The sequence below is a fragment of the Urocampus carinirostris genome, chromosome 17 (genome assembly GCF_059441175.1).
Source record: "Urocampus carinirostris isolate Australia breed hairy pipefish chromosome 17, RoL_Ucar_1.0, whole genome shotgun sequence".
Lineage (NCBI taxonomy): Eukaryota > Metazoa > Chordata > Actinopteri > Syngnathiformes > Syngnathidae > Urocampus > Urocampus carinirostris.
Genome location: NC_142365.1, coordinates 14,111,296 through 14,128,854, shown reverse-complemented (window position 1 = coordinate 14,128,854; position 17,559 = coordinate 14,111,296). Strand labels below are relative to the sequence as shown.

Genomic DNA, 17,559 nt, shown 5'->3' with positions numbered 1-17,559 from the left:
TGAAAAGGAAAGAAAGAAAAATAAAAAGAAAGAGCAACAGGGAATAGGAAAAGAGAAAAATAAATCAAAATTGGGAGAAAATGAAAAAAAAAGATACACAGAAATACAAAAACCATGCATGGCTGCACGGCCGCTCTTGGTGTGTGAGTGTGTGTGAATGGGTAAGTGTGAAGCACATTGTAAAGCGCTTTGGGAAGTCATTGACTTGAAAAGCGCTATATAAATGCAGACCATTTACCTGCGGCTGCATCGGCTCGCTACAACGGGTCAGGTGCAATCGACATTTCGTTCTGTGTACATTGTTACACAGAATGACAATACAAGGAAATTATTATATTATTATTATTATATTATAAATAAATGAAGATAAAATTCAGCCAGTTGCTTTAGGAGTGTAGCCTAGTTTTGGCGACATCAAGTGGCGATATTTCAAACTGCAGCTATTTTTTTTTGTCTAGCACTTGTTTCAGTGTTGTCTCACGAGCCAGTCAAACCCTAGGCGGGACTGAAACGACCTGCAGGCCACGTGTTAGAGATTCCTGGCTTACAGCCTATCAATATACTTATCATTGTTCAGTAGTCTAATATTTTGAGATGCGATATTTGAGTCTCTGCCAAAATTTAGCAATAATTAATAATAATAATAATAATTTCCTTGTATTGTCATTCTGTGTAACAATGTACACAGAACGAAATGTCGATTGCACCTGACCCGTTGTAGCGAGCCGATGCAGCCGCAGCCAACAGAGGGCGCCGCCGACCACTTTTTAAGTCTTAGGAATGACTCGGCCGGGGCGCGAACCACCGACCTCCCAGTCTCAAAGCGGGCGCCTTACCATCTAGGCTACTAGACTTGCAAAATTTCAGCTCATTTTTAATGAATCCAGAACATTTGTGAGTTTTTCTATTTGCATTACACAAAATAAAGAACTGTATCCCAGGAAATTAGAATATTGAGATAGTCTTACAGTTTCTTCCTACTCATAGGTTTCTTTTCAGTACAATTTAAAATGAAAAAAAAAAAAAAAATCAAACTCACTCTTTAATCATTAAAGTTTATTTTTGTTTTTTTGATGATAGACAGCAGCACCTGGGCAAGCTTTTTGTAGAAAAACACAAATAACCAGTGAAGATTCATACAACTAAATGAATAACACAAACTGTAAAGAAACAAAATACTGCAGAAAAAATAAACTATCTCTGTTTGAACTCATTACAAATATCTGTCTTTTAAATCAAAATACAAAAAAAGAAATGACTTTAAAGTGGATAAGGAAGAACATTCCAACTTGCCACTCTACCTCGAGAAAATTAAATGCAAATGTATTCATGTGTCCAAATGCGAACAACACAGATAAACTATGGGAATGCTGCTGGATTCTCTGAAGCGCAACGTGACGGGGAAAACAGCAAAAACAATGTTAGTCGATGTCCATTTTGGGGAGTTTGCCCTCTGCAGTTTTCTGCTGCGCGTCCGTGGGTTGGTTGTTGTCCGAGTCGGGCGGCGGTACATCAGTTTGTGCCTCGTGCCCGTTTGTGGGGCCGTTGTCGGTTTCCTCCTTTGGTGGGTTGACCTTGGGCTTTGGCTTTGACAGCACTGGGTTGCATGTTGAGTATAGCTCCTGCAAAGGAAAAAAAACAACAGTAAGGAATGAGCAGTTTTTTTAAGGATGCACTATAATTATTGCACTAATTGCAGCCAAAAATGACATCAGATATTGAGTCAAGTCAAGTCATGTTTATTTGTAAAGCCCTCTATCACAAAGAGTATCAAAGGGCTGCACAGACCACAGATGATTGCAAACTACAGACTATTATTACACCATTCCCTGGTCTAAAACCTACATGAGGGCAAGGAAAAACTCAAAACCTCAACATGAGGTTAATGAAGAAACCTTGAGTAGACATGAGGTGATCCCCTATCCAAGATGACCAGGCTGCAATGAATGTCGCAATAACAAATAATACACAGATATTGTCAATGTGAAATATGGATCATTCATAAGCTTTAGAATAGAAATGTGTTTTAAGCCTAGCTTTAAACAGTTCCACCGAGGTTACAGACACCAAAATAAAAACTAAAAAAGACCTGATAATTAGTCCTTCGACGCCACATTAGAGTATTCAATCAGCCAGCACTGCTTGTTATAATTTTTCTAAACATTTAAGCTCCTCATTAGAATATATTTTGATCATCTTCAGTACCTATAGTAGTAGGACAACTTGGTCATGTCTCCTTTTCTACCTTTTCATAATGTGCCGGAGGCAACGGAGAACTTGGCCATAATTAGTCACATGGCTCAGGATATGGACTCCTAATAATAATAATAATTTCCTTTGTATTGTCATTCTTTGTAACAATGTACACAGAACGAATTGTCGATACACCTGACCCGTTGTAGCGAGCCGATGCAGCCGCAGCCAACAGAGGGCGCCGCCATTTTTACCAATGTTATAAGTCTTAGGTATGACTCGGCCGAGGCGCGAACCAGCGACCTCCCAGTCTCAAAGCGGGCGCCCTACCATCTAGGCTACTGAGCTGGTTACATGTTCCACACTAGAATATATTTTTCTTGGTCTTGTCTTCTCACTACCTCTTCATAATGCGGGAGAGGCATCAGAAAGCACATGTACTTCTAATCTGTTTTATCTTTCTCATTGTAATATTTTTGGATTTTCTACAGAAGTACTAGCACATCTTTGTTGCATCTCCTTTCTTCCTCTTCTTTCATTATGTGCTGAGGCACCTGAAAGCTTTTTCCTAATTGGAATATATTTGATTTTCTATACTAATATTAGCACAACTTGGTTGTGTCTATTCTCTACTTCTTTATAACGTGTGAGGGGCAACAAAAAGCTTGGGCACAATTTGTGCATGTCTCATGGATTTGTGCTTCTAATCATTATTCTGTTCCTCACAATAATATATCTTGATTATCTATAGAAGTAGTAGCATATGGTATGTCTCCTCTCTACTTCTCTAATGTGCATAAGGCTATTGAGATCTTGGCAATAAACAGTTGCATGGCTCAGGCTGTTGGTATTGTTTTGATTCCCTAAACTTCAGCTTATTTCGTTACTTTTCTGAACTAGACATACAAAAAGTCTAGTGCACATATTTTAACGTTTTGGACTCCTTTAGCAAATCCTTGCTGCCATAAATTTTCTCTCATTTCATCCCAAACCTGAAGCGGTAGAATTTTATCCTTGGGAACTACTTCCACCTACAGTAAGGAATGTGCACTTACACTTTACTGTAAAGATAAATAAACATTGTGCCACCCATGGGATTCTACTGCACCCCACAAGGTGGTCTTGCTTCCTATTTGAGAAGAACTGGATTTGGACTGGCTACCTACCTTGGACTTTGCCTGAATCTCAGCGACTTTGACCAACGGCTCCAAAGTCAAATCCCGATTGCTTTGCAGGTTCATCTTGTTGTTCACCCAAGCCATTGCCTCGTTCACAAGCTTCTCCACGCGGGTCACTTCCGCTTCGTCCAAGTGAGCGTATGTTTCTTCCTGTGTATAAAACATGTCCGTAAATATCTTAAACCAAAAATTGATTGAAATAATTTAACCTTGAATTGTTAAATTCTACTGACGTCATAAGCTTATACCTTTGCCTTGAATGCATTGAGGATCTTCATGTACATTTGGATTTGCCTGCCGAGCTCCTCAAACGCCCTCGGCCGCTCCTCAGCTTCTATGGCTCGCTCAACAATAGGCTGCCCAATTTTCTGTGGCCGAGAAAGGACATTGTAGTTATAGTAGACTCCCAGGATACAGCGTCCACCTTTTGGTTTTATAGTGTGGAATAAGATGTTTTTCGGCCCTTCTTTACGATATTTTCCCCATTATACAAGATCACAAACTGATTTGTGAGCCGTTCTTTAACCTATAAAATTGAATCTTTGCGGTGTTCGTGCGTATGATGAGTTATGTCTCCAAGATGCCTGTCTGCTATTGGTCGACGTCATAAAATGCTGGTCTACTACTGGTTTGCGTCACAGCATCTTGAAGATGTCTACATGTTATAGAGTGAATAACCTACCACAATGTCTTTCTCTTTAATTTCTTCAGAATCATTTGTGGTTTGTTAAGACTTTGCCAGTAAGGGCAATAAAATACAGTTTTTTTTAAATACTGTACTTTTTCGCTGTGGGTTGCAGGAATGATAAAGGAAAAAGCAGAAACATGATAACCATGGAAATGGAGCTTATGATCATCAAGAAATAGGAAAAAGGCACACATAAGGCTATCTCCTCTAAATCGCATGGCCGTAACCAATAAAAGATCGGGACTTTACATGAGTAAGGAGGTGATTAAAGCAAGGAAATTATGTAAGGGTCATCTCCTCCCCCAATTGCGTCCACTCGATCAGCTAAAGTTAGATAGATAGATAGATAGATACTTTATTCATCCCCGCAGGGAAATTCACAAGTTACGTCGAACCAAAGGTAAACACAATTTCATTTTTCGTTTAAATGTATATTCATTTGTGTATTTCCATCCTATGCACGTACATTACACACAAATATTACTCAATATCTACGACGGTATTTTGTTATTTCAATGTTTTTATCTCGGGTATGAGACATATTAATTATTTATCATACGTTTATATCCCGGCTTTGCGGCAATATAGTTTTGCGGTCCCCATCTCAGAACGGATTATTGTCGTCTCGATCAGTGAAACGCGGTTACAAGCCATCAATCCTCAGCGAATACTAAACTCTTACCTTCAATTCTTCCAGTTTATCAATGTAAACTTGCTTCTTTTCATCCTCTCCATCTTCATACAGCCACGTCTCCGTGTCATCCAATTTTAATGAGAACGAATCACGATCCTGCGCATGGACACACATGATAGGAAAAATGTCAAGTTTCGAAAAATTGAGTTCAATGTTTATATATTTTCTATATTCTCACCGCTTCAGTGACAAACTTCTCCAGGGGCCCACACAACTTGTCTCTCATTTCGTACACATACTCCTCAACGTTGTTTTTAGAGTCGTTCCTCTCCTTCTCCAGCTTGTCTTGCATCATCATCTTGCCCTAAATGACAAGTAGTGAGTGATGAAAAGCTTTCTACTCATGTCGTATAGAAGTGGTAAAATAAATAAAACACTTTAGTTTCAACTTGTGAATTCAAGGTTTGACAAGTGAATCAAAGACCAGCCAATAGCTTGAAACACCAGTGGGTAATATTTAGCGACCCCTTGTGGTTCAAAAAGGCTTCATTTATTTAAATAAAACACTAATGATTCAAATAATGAGCAAAAATACATATACCAGCTCACAAATATCTTGTAGGTTGAGAAGTTTGTAACTCTACTTCACAACTTGAAGATGCTGGCATGTTTGGCAGCCATCCTTTACAGAAGCCCGAATTACTTGGATTATTTAGTGGTGCTTTTAGCATGCAATGACCACTTCGCGCTCACAGACGAGTCCTGCATGAGGTGGCCGCCTAGTCCCATAATTTTTGCAACTTTTTACCTTGGCTGTTTCCTTTTCCAGCTACTCATGTTAGCCACTTGGCTGCAGGTTATGGCTTGCCACAAGCCACTATTGTTATTATTAGGTGCTTCTGCTACATCCTTCCGTGTCACTTGCCTTCAACAGCTTGATTCAGCCATCTGCCCCCCCTCCCTTTTTTACATTGTTTCCTCCTCTAGCCACTCAAGTTAGCCATTTGGCTCCAGACTATGGCTCACTGCTGTTATTGTTAGCTGCTCCGTGTAAATAAGGCTTGCTTTGTCGTCATTGTCCCATTTAGTAGCTTCTCCTACTAGCCACTAATCTAAGTCACTTAGACAAGGTCTGACCAACTCCATCTATTGGCTTTTTTCAGCCGCTCCAGTTGGATCCAGATTGCTCAGACTTTCGACGTTACTGCAGGGGATTTACAGCAGCTTTTATGTCCTGTCACTATTTTAAACTCCTCCTTTCCTTATTCATGTAAGAAAATCTAGAGGTAGGCTTCTGAATGTTGTTACCTTCTGTAACATGTCAGCTTTTAATGCATGCACTTCAGCTCCATTCTATGCAACAAAGAACTCTCCTGGTAAATTCTCGGACACTGTCGCTTTGAACATAAGGACTCTCAAGTGCAAGTTAGACCTGCCAGGTGCTTTTTAGAACATTACCTCATTCTCCACAAACATATTTAGCTCATCAGTGGACAGCTGCCAACACAAATTGGTCTCGATGGGCAACTCAACCGTCTTTGTTTTCACTTTGGCCTTCTTTGCCTGGGGCTCGTTCTTCTTCTCCTTCTGTGATTCTTCTGTTGCCGTCTGAAATCAAGAATGGAAGATTGATCAAGGAGCTAAAGCATCAAACAAAACTGTCTCTAAAACCTACATGCAACTTTGAACTGACACAAAAAAAACAGAAAAAAAAACAGTATTTGAAAAAATAAAGTGTGTTCAAGAGAAGCATATGGTGGCTTAACAATTCTATTAAAAAACACCATCATTGTACCAAACAGGCATTATAGTTAGGCCAGAAACGATTTGTAGACTGGTTAGCAGTAAACATGAATACCAAATAATACACTGTCCCTTTAAAGCTGTCTCATCTGATTTTGGATGAGTTTCTTGTACCCTGCTCCAATTTCATCTCATGTTAAATGCATCAATGCAATAATCTTTACCTCCATTTCATCTGTGTCACCTTTCTTGTCTGCCCCAGCCACTGCTTTTGGATCGTCCTGGTCTACTTGCATTTTACTCTGGCACAACAACATAAAAACAGGCAAAAATGATATACAGACAGGCCATCTGCAGATTTTCTCTGATAATGTTAAAAGTATCAGTACAATTAATAGCATTATTTTTCTTGGACAACTCTCAAATGACAAGAAAAATTGATTTTTGAAAGTTCCAAAACAGATGACTTTACAGCAACTGTGTTTGAAGACAAGAGAAGAATTTGTTAAGAAATGAAGGGCACCATCCTGCTACATTCCATCCTGTAGTGACAACAAAACTGGATGGCAAGTACAGTGTGGCCTGCAAAATGCATTTTTGCCTTTTTCATGTCATAGTAAAATATATATATAGTGAAGACATTTAAGAAGTACCCTGAATGGACCAGGGAACCTTTCTTGTTTTCCATGTTACAAATGCAACAATTGGTAAAAAATAACAATAGCAAACTTATAGTTAAAATATTGGTTACAACTTTCATCATTGTTAAATTTTGTACACTTTTGCATGCTTTATAAACACTGTTCTGCCTTTTAGACACATTAATGTTTATCTTTTTGTGTAAATGTTAATAAGAGAAAAGATCAAGCACATTTGCACATAAAGAATGAGAGTGATGAACAGCAAAATAAATTGTTAAAATTTCCACATTACAAGGCGCAACCCCTAAAAATAGTGTGTACATGCACATATGAATGCAATCCAAGCTGCTGACCAAAATCGCAAAACATTGTATGCCGTGGAAATTTAACCTGATTAGTGGCGGCAAGAAATGGCATTAGAGCTTGTCCCATTATCACACTATTTTGACTCCCGGTGTTACAACACTTTAAACATTGCATTCTAATAGGTCTAACAGTCTCTCCACTTCTTCACCTGTATGTCAATAACATCGCTGTTTTATATGCATGCGTGCGTACGTACGTAGGTAAAACAGCTATATATTTTGTTGAAAGACTTTCCGTTTTCTTCATTCTTTAACATTCGTTGGTGAAGAAATTGAGAGACTGTTTAACCCATCAAAATGCACTATGCCTATTATTGTTTCTTGCATTGTGAGTAAAAACAGTGTGACAATGAAATAATGTCTGATGCCGTGCCATTTGACCGCTTGTGGACTAGTGGTAAAACGTCACCACTTTTATTGCCACTATTCGGGTTAAATTGCAGTTGTCTATAATGTTTTGCAATTTAGATCAACAATGTATACAGATTCGATCAATCATTGCTCAACTAAGGTAATAAACCGTAATATACTGTAAAATCTTGGAAGGGAACGCATAGATAACATTAATGTACACAGTTCCAATCTTATTTGGCGTATTTTGCGCTATATAAGGCGCACTTTCAAATTTTGGGCCAAATTGAGGTTTTTAGGTGCACCTCGTCGTTTGGAAAATACGGTACAAAAACAGCAACCATGTAAAAGTGTGTAAGTATAAAATAGGTAATAAAAAAAAGGACACAGACCTCCTCATCCTTCGCCGCCTGGTCAGTCTCCATGGGCTCCTCTCCATTTGTTTCTTTTACCGTCTCTATGAGGGAAGCGTTAGCCACGCTGAACGCGCCGTGAATGTTGACTCGAACTTTGACCTTCACCTTGGCACTTTCTCCGGATGACTGAGGGACCACCTTTTGGATCAGGAACTGCCCTGTGGGGGCGAAGTGGGAACGATTATCTTTTCTGTGCCGTCCGAAAGGTTTAACTCAATGTTTTGATTAACATCGTAAAAACTGAGTTGAACATTGGGTATAAAAATTTGGCAAAAGGCCTGGGGCCCTTGATTTTTTTTGCATCTGCCGATCAAGTCTTTATCCGAAACTTCGGCAATAAATGAGTATTAAAGGACAATGTAGGCCTATCCAATTTTAATCACTCTGCTGCTAGTATTTCAAAAAAGACATGTCTCAATTTTGTGGGGCATGTGGGCAGGCACAAAAAGGGACACTGGAGACAAGCACCAAATCGACATTGTATTAATATTTCATTTTTAATAATTGTATCTTTATTATGATTATATTTTTATACATTTTGTTTGGCGGGACAGATTAAAAAGCCTGTATATATCCCGCGGGCAGTAGTTTGCCCACCCTTGCCTTAACTAATTGTTTTCATGGCTATTATAAGTAATGGTACCGGTGTTATTTACCTATGGAGGTGTTGGGGTAGGACAGCTCCTTGGGTTTGTTGTAGTACGCTTCTAGAAGAAAGGCCTCCTTCCGATAGAAAGTCAAGACTTTGGAGAATGGGGCGGCGTGATTCTTGGGGAACACCTCACAATCGCTTTCAAGGAAAAAGTGGGAGTAGGTAAAATTACATTTTTTTTTTTTAATATATTTGGATTTTTTTTTTAAACTGATTAGGTGCAGAGAAGAAAAGCATTATACTTTAAAAAATTGTGGTAAATGTAACAGATATGAATTATGATTGAAACAAATAAAATTGACCAAAATTGATGCCTTCATGTTAATTTAATTCATCAACGCAGTCAAAAACGTGAAAAATCACCTACCTGAGTCCTTCCTCTGCTGCAGAGTTCCATTTGATAGAAATGGAGTATGGGACAACATCTGTGATGGAAAATTCTCTAACTTTGAAGGCTGGAGACAAGATTGCACACTGTGTGGAAGAAATCAATTTGAAAGAAAAGATTTGTCAATTTAAGCGTGTAACAGGACACAAAAGTATAATCTATTTTGTAGCGTACCTGCAGTGCACAGCCCCTCACAACGGCCTCGTCTGCATTCAAAGTGGTGCTCAGCTCTTTGCCGAAGAATTTGCTGATGCGTTCTTTAATGGCGGGAATCCTGGAAGCGCCACCGACAATCTCCACTGCATACACGTCCTCTCTTCGTAACTCTGAGAGCAGGGGTGCAAGGAAAAAGTTGGACAACATTTCAACCAAATAGGTAAATCCCAAAGATACAGCATCCCCGCATTAAGACGTTTTCACTTTACAGGTGTGGAGAAAGTTGTTTTTCCCCCCACTATAGCACACCAACAACAAATTATTTAAAGGGTTCCTACAGCTTAAGGCAGGTTAAATGTAAGAATTTTTTCAGCCTTTTGAAATCAAATGTAAGACCAAGTCGGGAAAAAAAATGCCCCAAAAAATCATGTTAAAATAAAAAAAGCTATATTTTTCTTGCACATAATACATCTTGAATCCTACACATACGCTGGCACAGATTTGATCTATGGCGAAAATGTTTGCCGGACAGCCTTTTGCCATTAAATGTACAGTTTCCCATGGTCCAAAGTAAATGTCTTAGTCCAAAGTTGCTGCGTGTATTGTGGGTGGGCATAAAAGATGAATCTGCTCTGTAAGGCCCGACTGAAACCAAATCACCGTTTTGATAGTTCAGTTATTGTGGTCACGCTATGTTGCCACAAAAGTAATTTATAAAAGTGAATTTATAATAAAAAAAAAAAGACAATTGAATGCTACCAAATATTTTTAGTTCATACAACTGAAAATCGTATTTTTATTGTTTTAGAATAATGAATTCAATGCGTTTTAAGACTTTTCAAAGATCTGCGGAAAAACTGATTTAGTGTGCCTAAAAACGTATACAATTCTGACCTTGCTGTGTTTGTGCATATGACGGGTTACAAAGTGTTGGTCTGCTATTGATTTAGGTTAGGAAAATGCATCCCTCAAATCAACTTAACTGGTCTAGCTCGGGCTGGTTCAGGCTTTAATAGCCAGGGGCTGGATTTTTTAGGCCCAATCTTACCCCTAGTCCCAAGGCTTGCAGTGTACTAAAGGGAGAAGCAAAAATATGAAGGGGAAAAGAAGCTTTCGATTATCACGAAAAAAATAATTCAAATTCATCTATACCGTCGCTTACACAAATTATTTTTTCATAAGAAAGCTAGCAGGAGCTCTTAAATTGGTTATGATTTGAATCCGCAGTTCCCCCGCAGCATCCACCCACTCACACCACTGGTCCAGCGAAAGCTACGTTACACAAAAAGTAAATAAAATGTCATTTTTCCTTTACAGGTATATTAATTTATAATAGTAATTAATCATATACATGTAAATGAGAAATAGGTACAACTTATGATATATTATTTTGTTATATTCATGTTCTTGTCTGGGGTATGGGAGGCATTTGCTTATTACCATAGGTTTCTAACCCTGCTATATTGCAACTTGACCCCTACCTAAGAAAGGATTAATGTTGAATCCTTTCTTTGTACTGTGTACAAAGAAATGCCATTTTCTTGAAAAAAGTGTGTTTATCTTTATAATGGTCTGCACTTACTTGCTTGTTCCATAACACTGCGTAGCGGGGCCTCCACTTTGGCTAGCAACCCTGCGCACTTCTCCTCAAACTGACTTCTGTGGATCCAAAACAAAAAGGGAATTATAATTGGAAAAAAAACACACTATCATTTTTTCCCATCTCACCTGTTAAGCTTACTGGACACGTCAATGTCATTGATGAAGCATTCGATGTTGAGGGGCAGGTCAGATGAATTGGCGCTCATCAGCTTCTTGAGCTTCTCGCATTCTTGGTAAAGGCGCACCAGCGCCCGAGGCTTGGACCGGACGTCCAGTTTGTACTTCTTGGCAAAATCTTCACAGAAGTGACTCACAAGAATATCATCAAAGTCTTTCCCACCAAGCTCAGAATCAAACGCTGTGGCAAGGATCTGGAAAGACGTTTGAGTGATATTATACGACGGGGCACGTTAAGCATGACGATACACCACAAATTCTTGAATAATCACCTTTAACTTCCCCGTGTTGAAGGCACAAACGGACACTTGGTAACCAGAGTGACCTACGTCGACAAACACAACAATCCTGGGTTTCTCATCTGGACCTGGAAGGTCCTGCTTGTAGATGCCGTACGCCAAAGTCACTGCAATAAGCAAAATAGTTTATGTCTACTACAAAACCATAAAGAGAATCATCAACAAAACCCAGTAAATCATGAGCTGCACCCTATCCACTCTAGAGCAGCAGAAAGTGGAAAATATTGGGGCAATTGTAGCACTACGCTCATTACAATAGCTTCTTCTAATTGCCAATGAATTGTTAGTGGTTAATGCTTTGTGATCCATTTTGTTTCATGCATAGTGGCATTAACACAGTCCAGGAAATCATGGGCTGCCTAGTCTGGGGCAGGTGAAACTGGGAAATATGGGGGTAATTACCATGGTATCTTCTACTTATGAATAACTTGTTAGTGGTTAACGCCTCGTGATCAATACCATTTCATAAATGAAAAATAGTGCTTTCTGCAGTAGTATAAAAATATTTATTTTCACATTTTATTCTTACTTTTGCACAACGTTGCAACGTCTTTCAATTTTATGATGTACTTACAATTTAGGCTATTCTATAACCACTATCTTTTAAGTATTATTTTTTTATCACAATAAAAAAAATCATCTTTTTTCTGTTCTTGAGTGTTTGATCGTGTTTATCCCAGAGCACTATGTTTAATCTTGTAAACAAGTTGTAATCCATCGAGCAGGTCACCCCATTTTTCTCTCTCTCAAACACGGAGGTTCTCGTTTGGATGATTGTAATTTCTTCTTTTTTCTTATTGTACATCAAATGTGTTTAAACAGCACTTTTATTTTGATGTCTGAAAACAGATGTACAAAGAAACTATGATGTGAGAATAAAAAATATATACATTCTATTCTATTATATCAGTTATATATACAATTACATTATTAGGAATAGTGCATTTCCTTAACTGGTCTTTTCTTAACAATAAAATGAACTTCTTCAATCCTTGGTAAAAAAAAGCCAGTTTACAGTTGGTGGGACTTGTGAGTTCAAAGGTTTATGTGGGCGTGTATGAGAGGCATGAATCATAGTTTCTGAAGGACTATACTACTATGCAGCCAAACCAGTGGCCCACATATGTTAGTGACACTACTCATACATGTTTAAATATGTTGTCGACGTCTCATGAAAAACCTCCTTAATACAACATGGCCCCCATTATACTACCTTTTTAAAACCCTTTGCAAGAGAATGCCATGTCTGACTGACATCAATCATCATCAATCATTTCTATGAGTGCATTATTGTTTTGTTCTAAAAAACATGTGGCTGCCATTAATTATGGGCAGTTTGAAGCAGCCATTATTATCGGCCTGCCAAACAATATTTTTAAGGACTTCAGCTCAAAATATTTTCTTTTCTTGCTTGACTTTTGATTTTTTCACATAACAGAATATCAGTGAATGAAGACACTTTAGCAATAACAGAGTGCTACTATAAGGACCGTACATGTATCAATGTACCTGCTGTAGTCTCGTTCATTAGTCGGAGACAGTTGAGGCCGGCGATTTGGGCAGCGTTCATGACAGATCTCCTTTCTGAGTCTGTAAAATAGCAGGGAACCTGCGGAGGAAAAAGTAACATTAGCTTTGCTAAGGATGTGGAGAAATCGTTTACAGCTGACCCCCGGCATATGGTGTCTCTGCCTTACAGTGTTTTCATTTTAAAGTGTGGAAGAAGATGTTTTTTCAGTCATTGTAGACTGCATTTTCCTCACTTATACGACATCAGCAACACTTTATTTTGCATGCCTTACAACTTATAAAACTCAAACTTGTGGTGTTTTTTTAAGATGCCAGTCTACTATAAATCATTGTCATACAAAATGCTGCTCTGTGTTTGGTTTGTGCACAGCTTCATAAAACTGCAGATAGTCCATTGGCCGAACTACATCCCACAATGCCTTTTTCTCCATTCAGTTCAGAATATTGTGTGCATATTAAAGCCTTTGCAAGCCAGCTTTCATTGTTTTTTTTCTGTATTTATTAGCTTGTGGTCCCAAAACTTGTATCGATGCTAGAGAAAGAAGGAGAAATATGATAACCATGAAAACATAGGTTGTGATAAGCATGTAATACAAAGAAGGCTAGCAAATTTCTTCCCTCTCCAAGTTGCACGGCTGGGTTGGGATAATTCTTAGTATTGCCCTTTACACATTGGTTAACTGCTGTTAAAAGTGTCGATAAAAATGGTTGAAACCTCATTTTGTTAGAATATGATATAATGAAATTGTGAATGTATTTAATTGCTGTTAAAAGTGTCGATAAAAATTAATATTGTTGGGATATGATACAATGAAATTGTGTGTTTAATTGCTGTTAAAAATGTCGGAAAAAATTGTTAAAACGTCATATTGTCAGATATAACGAAATTGTTAATATGCTTAATTGCTGTTAAAATTGTCGAGAAAAATTGTTCAAACCTTACATTGTTTATTTGCTGTTAATAGTGTCAATAAAATTGTTCAAACCAAAAAACCCTCATGTCATATTCTGAGAGTCTACTAATAATAGGATGAGAAAAATAGATAACATACAATGAGAAAGGGGCATTATTCTCGATTTTCCATAGACCAATGGAATTTTTTTTTATAAATAAGGTATCCAAGCGTGGAGGGGCTTTTAAAGGGGGCAGGTCATCTAAGTGAAAGACTTGCAAATGTGTTCTTTCTAAGCCTCATACATTTGAGCACCCCTTAGAAACAACATTAGAGTTCGAATCATGAGACTGAGCGTATTACTTTACCTACACCATTAGAAAAGTAGTAATAGCAGTGTAGTTTCTTACAGAAATGACACAGTCAGCCACTGGTTTCTTCAGGTCGCTCTCAGCCGTCTGCTTCAGCTTGGTCAGCAGCATGCCGCTCACCTGCTCCACGCTGAACAGTTTCTCTTCCTCCATGTAGTTCACCTGACATCCAGGAAATATTTCAATTGGGACTTAAATTTATGATAACAAAGATGCGGACTTACTTTGTGTGTGCATCGAAATTATTGTAATCACAAAAGTACATGTGCCCTTGCCTTGTTTCTATAGATAAAGACATTTCCCACCTTAATCCCAGTGGCCCCAGAGGGCAATGGCGCCAGGTCATAGACCAGGTTGGACTTTGCTGACTGGACGTAAGGATCCGAGAAGGCCCTGCCATGAAATCGCTTGAAGCACTGAACAGTGTTCTTGCAGTTGGTCACCACCTGGATACAAGAATGATAATGAAAAGGATTCCTGGACCGAGAATGGCATCTTGGGAAGGGGAAACGCTCACCTGGCTCTTGGCAGCAGCTCCTATAGATCGGTTCCGTGGTCCGAATGAGATGACAGACCTAAGGGGACATATTATTTACAAGTCATGAAAACACGTTGTAGTGTGGTTCATAATTCAAAGTCAGCTTTATTGTCAATTCTGCAGCAAAACCGAGAATTGAAATTGTGTTTCAGCCCTCGGTGTCTAGATATTCAAACAGTTTTTTTAACTACTTGTAGATTGTAGAAATGATGGTCTTTCCAACCCTTTGAAAATATTTGTGATTAGTAGCTATACAACAAAAAGGGGCTTGACCATAGGTTTACATCACTGGTTATACGGCAATTTCACTTCACAATTTGATCATTTTAATTTGTGTTAGCTGTTTAACATTTTTTCTATGGGACAAAAAACATTTTTTTATTTTGTCAGAACGATCTCGTCTTGCCCATTTTGACGTTGATCAATTTAGAGTCAGTGGGGATAAAAACTAAGAAATAACACTGTTGTTTATTTGTTTATTATTGTTGAAAAGGGGAAAGTGCAATCATTCATAGGGGAAGCAATTGGCTGAGGTTGACAGCTATGCCCTCCCAACAAGCATGGTCTGTTGTCGTCGCCATGGTAGCACTCTTTCTGACAACAAACACACCGGTCGGGCGGTGCTTGTCGCACCCAACGTTGTCAACACCTCAATAATACCACACCGCCCATCAGCGGTCAACGGGTAATGAAATTCACTCCAACGACTGTCTATCTATATACCAGAGTCATATCCTCCTCGTGGGAGGTGGCTCGATTTAAGACCAAACTCGCATTCACCAAACATTCATCCCCCTTCACTCTTAACTATCTGACACCAAGCATTAAGCCCACAGCACAACAAGAGGTGAGTTGTTTTGCCATGCATCCCTTCATCAGCAAAGCGGCCAGACAGCATACACTGGTTTACCCCCTCCTCTTCAAATGTGCCGATGTCACTCATTCTTAACTATCCTTCACCATTAAATAACCGACCATGTTTCACCCCATCCATCCAACCATATTTGGGCCTTCCTCTTATTCTATTCCCCACCACTTCTGCACTACACTCTTTTAGTCAAACGGTCTTTACCCATTTTTTCAGTATGTCCAAACCATCTCAGATTTTCATCAGCCATCTCAACAAGCTCTCTCACCACACCAGTTCTTCTCCTTACTTCTTCGGTCTTTAACTTATCCAGTCGTGTCACTTCACAGATACTAAGCCAACATCTTATTTCACAGACATTTAACCTATGACACTCATTTACTCTCAAACCCCATGCTTCCGAGCAGAAAAAAAATCTCTGTTGGCATCACCACACCTTCATACAATCCCCACTTTGCATTCTTTTGCAGACCTCTACATTTGAACAATCCGTTCAGCACACCCATGGCCTTGCATCTATCCTCTTCTTCACATTATCCTCCAAAACACCACCTGCTGCCACATACAATCCGAAATACCTAAGTCAAGTCATGTTTATTTGTTTAGCCCTTAATCACAAAGAGTCTCAAAGGGCTGCACAGACCACAGATAGATTATTGCAAACCATAGACTATTATTACACCATCCCCTGATCTAAAACTTACATGAGGGGAAAGAAAAACTAAAACCTCAACATGAGGAAAATGAAGAAACCTTGAGAAAGGACCGCACATGAGGACCATCTACTTCCTGCAACTTTATACCATTCAACAAAATATCTAATCCATCTACCTCACCACTTCTAGATCACCTTACATTACCTTTCTCTTGTCTGCATTCACCTAAACTTCCTTCTCTTACACAATATCAAACCCCACTACTAAAACAAGGTGGGAACGTGGTTGTTATGTAATCAATATTAGAAAGAAGATTTGTTTATTTTGTTTACTGTGATGATCCTTTATTTCTATTTTAAATCAAGATACTTACTTTGAGTATTGAATTAAAAAAAAAAGTTTGGCTACTGGTAAGTCAGAAAAGGAGGTTGCGTTCACGTGCTACTTAACTACCAGACATGGGAGATGAGGATGATGACTCGGAAAAAACATTAGCCCTAAAGACTAATGTTTAAAAATATTCGTGACAAGTACTTACGGTGTCAATCTGTCGCTGAACTCGTTTGCAATCGTCTCAATTCCTCCAGCTCGAGCTACGGCGACATAGCAGCTTTGAAATCCTAAATCGAATCCCACCACAGACATTTTGGAGCCGAGTCTTCAAACTTAGCTTAACGTCCTTGCGTTCAACTGTGTTTTCTTTCTCAAAATGACCCTCGTGCGGTAATGTTAATGCAGAAAATTACAGCAAATAAGTTTTAAGACTTGGGCTGAGGTAATTAGCAGACATAATATTCACCGTTGACCGGTGACTCTAAGTCCGATCATTCCTAGTCGTCTGACTACAGTCGCAAATGTGGTTCTTTAAAATCTCGCCACTAGGTATCGCGATATTTTACTTCCTTATTTTAACCTTCTAGATCTTTCTATGGTTTATTCTACTTGTTTCTCGAACGTCTTTCTAAACATTCACTGTACTTTAGGCCCTTATTATTTATATATTTATATGTATAACGCAGTATTTGCTGTTAAATTAGATGAACTTTTTGTAAATGCTTGTGCAGTACTGTACTGCACTCTGTTATATACGGGTGCATAATAAAATAACATCATAACAATTATTTCAATTTCGGTGTTTATTTTATTTTGACGTTTATCATTTATTACAGTTTATCCTGTAGTACCACGTCTAATCTTGTTCACCTTGTTCTCTACGTTGT

General features: G+C 38.6%; 1 protein-coding gene across 2 annotated transcripts; it reads right to left on the bottom strand.

Annotated features, from left to right (window-relative positions):
- Window positions 1–853: 853 nt before the first annotated feature.
- On the bottom strand, window positions 854–17,207 carry hspa4a (heat shock protein family A (Hsp70) member 4a). 2 transcript variants are annotated; one of them, XM_088320639.1, is made up of 19 exons: window positions 16,878–17,207; window positions 14,795–14,852; window positions 14,583–14,723; window positions 14,317–14,439; window positions 12,993–13,092; window positions 11,457–11,590; window positions 11,134–11,378; window positions 10,988–11,064; window positions 9,424–9,575; window positions 9,229–9,335; window positions 8,866–8,999; window positions 8,186–8,367; window positions 6,661–6,738; window positions 6,152–6,301; window positions 4,932–5,057; window positions 4,742–4,849; window positions 3,620–3,739; window positions 3,360–3,521; window positions 854–1,622 (listed from the first exon to the last, which is right to left on the bottom strand). In XM_088320639.1, exons 1-19 carry the CDS (start codon window positions 16,982–16,984, stop codon window positions 1,422–1,424), a joined length of 2,505 nt encoding a protein of 834 aa, XP_088176765.1. In that variant the 5' UTR covers window positions 16,985–17,207; the 3' UTR covers window positions 854–1,421. The 2 variants fall into 2 exon arrangements, with proteins under 2 accessions (XP_088176765.1, XP_088176766.1); XM_088320640.1 differs by lacking the exon at window positions 6,661–6,738.
- Between the last annotated feature and the right edge of the window lie 352 nt (window positions 17,208–17,559).